General features: G+C 46.9%; 1 protein-coding gene across 3 annotated transcripts in view; it reads right to left on the bottom strand.

The window, feature by feature from the left end:
• Positions 1–1,310: 1,310 nt before the first annotated feature.
• LMO1 (LIM domain only 1) overlaps positions 1,311–4,302 on the bottom strand; it is a 58,820-nt gene continuing 55,828 nt past the window's right edge. For all 3 annotated transcript variants that reach the window (XM_085317176.1, XM_085317175.1, XM_085317173.1), the window contains exon 4: positions 1,311–1,760. In XM_085317176.1, coding sequence (XP_085173302.1) covers positions 1,655–1,760 — 106 coding nt within the window. In that variant the 3' untranslated portion in view covers positions 1,311–1,654. The remainder of the gene's footprint in view (positions 1,761–4,302) is intronic.

Below are 4,302 nucleotides of genomic sequence, written 5' to 3' on the forward strand. Positions count from 1 at the left end.
GCCTCTAGAGAAGGAGTGTCCAATCCACCGAGGTTCTTAAAAGACAAAAAAACCCCAACACCGAATCACACAAAAATGGAACAGCAATTCGTTAAAAAGTCTCTTGTTCTTTAAAAGGGGGAAGGGATCGGTCATCTTATAATGAGCCTTCCCAACCCAGAAACATCTGACACAGAAAAAACCCACCCAGTCAACCCATACATCCGAGGCCACCTCAAACAGCAAGCAGTATTTTGAAGCACACTAAGTTTCTGGGGTTCTGCTTTACCTGTCCTTAGCCAGCATCAGCCATAGCTCCACTACAGCAGTATTTCTTGCCACAGGTAGAGCAGCACCAAGACACATCGCATGCAGCATTTGCAAGTCAGAAAACACTTACGTGATTCAGGACCAGCAACCAATTAAGTCATGTCAAAATAGAGTAATCAGTGTCTATTTATTAGAGGGAAGGAGGAAAAACAAAAAGCAAGACGATAAAATAAAGAGAATTGCCTTTACAGCTGCTGGGTGCACCATGTTAAGTGACGCTCACTGGACACAGGAATCTGTTTGGTACCGTCCAGCGCATCGCACACGAGTCGTGCAGCCTTGAACGCCACCGCACAAAGCTTTTCTGCAGGGGCTGCTCCAAAGGGAACCCGAGTACTTTTGGGACACGGGAGGTCTAAATACCCGGCAAAGGCAGCGAAAAGGGCTGCAGAGCAGGTGATGCAGCTTCCCACCAGGCTGCATTTGAACCCAGACACCTGCTGCCGCAGCAGCTCAGACTCGGGCAAACGATGTCCTGCAGAAAAACAGACCCATGYGCCCAAGTCTGGAAATTAATAATCTGGTCAATCACTGGGTGCCTGCTGCCAGGCGAGTGCGCGTCTGCTCCTGAGAGGTCCAGCTGCAGAGGTATGGCATTAGCCAGTCCAGAGAGCTCCTGCTCGTAGCAATGTTCTGTCCAAACTCACGCATGGAGGCGAAAAGAGAGACAACTTACGGCCAACAACTCAACACTTCACAGGGGACCTAACAACCAACACTGACAGTTCCCAGCCTTCACCCCTGTGGCCCCTTTCCTCCCCGTGTACACAACAGATTTTTTTTGGAGACAAACCTTCATGCAGATCTGACAGGTTTAATTTTGGAGCAGTGTTTCTTCCCCACTTTGTGTGTGTGTGGTGTATGGGTATCTTCGCACTCCTGCCTGTAGTTTTATTCATGCAATTTCAAGTGATTTGGGTACATATTTTTAAAATGTCTGGTTAACATCAAGCACAGGAAATACAGGCTTTTACCGTATGAGGGAAAAAACACAACTAAGATGACCAGGAAACATTCATAATTTTTAATTCACACCAGTAATAAAATTGCATTACATTTTTCATAAAATAAATGTTCCAGTTTATATACAGAAAACAGACTGTACAGAGCCCTCCCCAGACCCCAAAAACTCACAAACATACAGGCAATGCAGTGCTCAGCTAAGCAGGCACAACTGTACATCTAAAATTTTAACTGCTTTGTGTTGGGGGGGGGGAAGTACTACAATGTATATAGTCCTTTCTGGACCAAGAATTAAAAAAATATTGCAGGCAAGCTGACGGACGCCCTCACTGCTGGCGCGGCCGAACGTCCATCCCACAGTGCTTCAGCGAAGCAGAGTTTGCTATTGAACCTGGGACTCAAAGCTCCCGTTCAGCTGCCCTTCCTCATAGTCCATCTGACACAAGATCATGTTGTTCTTCAGGAAAAATTTGTCTCCCACACAGAATCTAAAAGAGAAAAAGAATTAAGCAGTCTAAATATTAATAAGCTTTTGTAAGCAGCTGATTTTACTAGGGAAGAAAAGGACACAAGGCTTTAACTCTTCACGCAGAAGACACCCAGTTGCAATACTAAAGGTAACATTTCCCGTTAGCTGCACCCAGGGACTTGAACGGAGCCTCGGTCCAGAGAAAACACCTGGGACCTGAGCTCAATCTCCAGCTCTACTGCTGAGGTCGACCCCTGAGACAGCCAGTTTATTTACCCCTTGCTCCCCTTCCCTGCACATGCTTTTGGGTTTTGAGGTCTATTTTTATGACACTGTGACAGCCGAGCTCATCTCTTACTCTGCAATTGAACCAAGTGCCTCGGCGAGCAGCTCCGATCTCTGCTGAGGCCTCCAAGCACCTAAAGGTACTGAGGACAGAAGCAGTTGAGGAATTTTTCCCAGCAGACAAGGGGTTTCCAAACTCTAAAGGTGGGAAATCAAGCAGCCTATATTACGCAGAGTATTTGAAGTTTTTGCTGGTATCCACATTTCCACAGTTCCCTCAGGTGAGGCAGTATTTACACTAATTTATAGGCAAGGACTGGCTATTAAGTCCTTCCTCACCCCCTTGTGTACAGTGCTGAACAATAAATAGAAATTTCCTGACGGCTGGACTCCTAACCTTTATCTTCATTGAGCGAAGGGTAATGTTCTCTATATACCATGTAAATTGTTCTATTTGTATTAAAGTTGACAGAGAGGCTTGTGATATTTAACAATTTTATTTGACCATTAAGGTCAAAGAAGTTCCACATATAATATTGGAGAGGTGTAAGTTGATAGCCAATAGTTCCTTCGCATTCCCTGCTTGCTTTAGGATTAGAAGCTAATCTTTATTTTTTAAGATAACAAATGATGCTCCCCAAGCCCAGTCTGAAGGCTCAGGTTCAGCCCAGGCCAATGGTGCGACAGCAAACCCAAACGCCAGCCAGCGCCGCCTGCCCAAGCGCCGAGCCTGCAGCAGCCCTCGATGATCACGGGGACCCTGTGTGCGTGCTGGCCCCGAAATGACATCAGGAGCCTACATGACCCTCTGGGGGAGATGACTCCTTCCTCGGGAGACTTAACAGGCCTCTAACCCCCCCTGCCCTCTGCTCTGCAGGCAGAGCTTTTGGCAGGGACGTTGCCTTGTTCTTGTCTAAAATACTTTTTAGATTTGTAACCCAGGAACCTAGGGGCACAGCTTCGTCCTAAAGCTGAGTACTTGGTGCTACAAGAACAGGAGTGGTCAATTTTAGTATTCTTTTATATGTCCTAGATGGGCACAAATTTTCTCCAGCTGGGCACCTACAAGTAGCTGATTAATTTGCCAAGGAAGTACAGAGGGAACTCAGGACTGTTTTGCACTTTACATGATTTTATTGGAGACCTCCTGTCTTTGCCCCACTGCTGCATGTGCTTCAGCACTTCTGAAATTCCACTATTTTTGGTATTACAAGTCTAAAATCAATCTCATTTTAAACTAACAGCTCTTAAGCTAAGAGCCGCCCTGCACTCTTCTCCTGAAAACTGCACCCCCACCAGCAGGTTTACTCACTGTGAGCAACAGGCAGAACTGCTTGCTTCCTGCTACTTATCATTACCTCAGATACAATATAAATCTCCAGGAATAGCAGTACAAAAATTACTCTTGCCAGCAGCAGCATCAACAGCCGTCTCTTGCCAAATCTGCTTAGGGTCTAGAGGAGCAAAAGSAGTAGCTGAAGCACTAGAAGTGCGAGTGAGCGGGTGAGTGAATGGAGATGGGCAGAAAGTGGTACTCTGAGATCCCTGGTTGTTTGGTATACTGCTTCAGTATAAAATTATTAGAGACTTTGCTCCGATGGGTTTAACCCTAAGCACAGTCCAACACACAGCAGTCGGTTGGTTAGTTATAAAGAAGGGTTGCTAAGCCGTAAGAAAGCTGAGCAGAGAAAAGTCTTCATAATCAGGTATTCTCAGAAATGCAGAAAGGTGGAGTTTCAATGTCAGAAGCGATTTCGGGATCCATCTCTGCAGTTCTGGCTCCAGGTTTACTGAAACACGCTATTTTCAGCTCAGCTTCAAGTGCTGTCCGTTGCAGGAACCCAACTTCCCGCCCTTTTGGGCCAAAACCTCTAGGTGACGAGCCACGAACCTTTGAAGGCTTCAGGTCTCAGCCAAGAGCACAATCTGCACACAGCCCYGCACTGTCTACTCAGCTCAGCTTTCAGGAAAACATTGCGGAAAAATGCGTCCCCCCAGACCGAGCACCTCTCCGTGCGCCAAGCAGCGGCTGTGGGATTACCCGGCCCTCCTCTTCGGCAGTGACACTCCTCCGAGGTTACGCTGAGTGCAGAGAAGGGCTCCTCTTTGCAGGSAGTGCACTAACGCTAGCGACTCTGAAGGGAAAGACGCGTGCGCTTGCTTTGCAATAAAGGATGAAATTTAAAAGCTCCTTCTCTGAAAACGGAAGATACGTGATACTAACTACACTTTTCCGTGACAGAAGCCCGCGGGCCGCGGGATTTCACGGGAAAAGG

Source organism: Rhea americana, unplaced genomic scaffold, assembly GCF_003343005.1.
Source record: "Rhea americana isolate MKP2758 unplaced genomic scaffold, rheAme1 scaffold_49, whole genome shotgun sequence".
In the NCBI taxonomy this organism is placed as follows: domain Eukaryota; kingdom Metazoa; phylum Chordata; class Aves; order Rheiformes; family Rheidae; genus Rhea; species Rhea americana.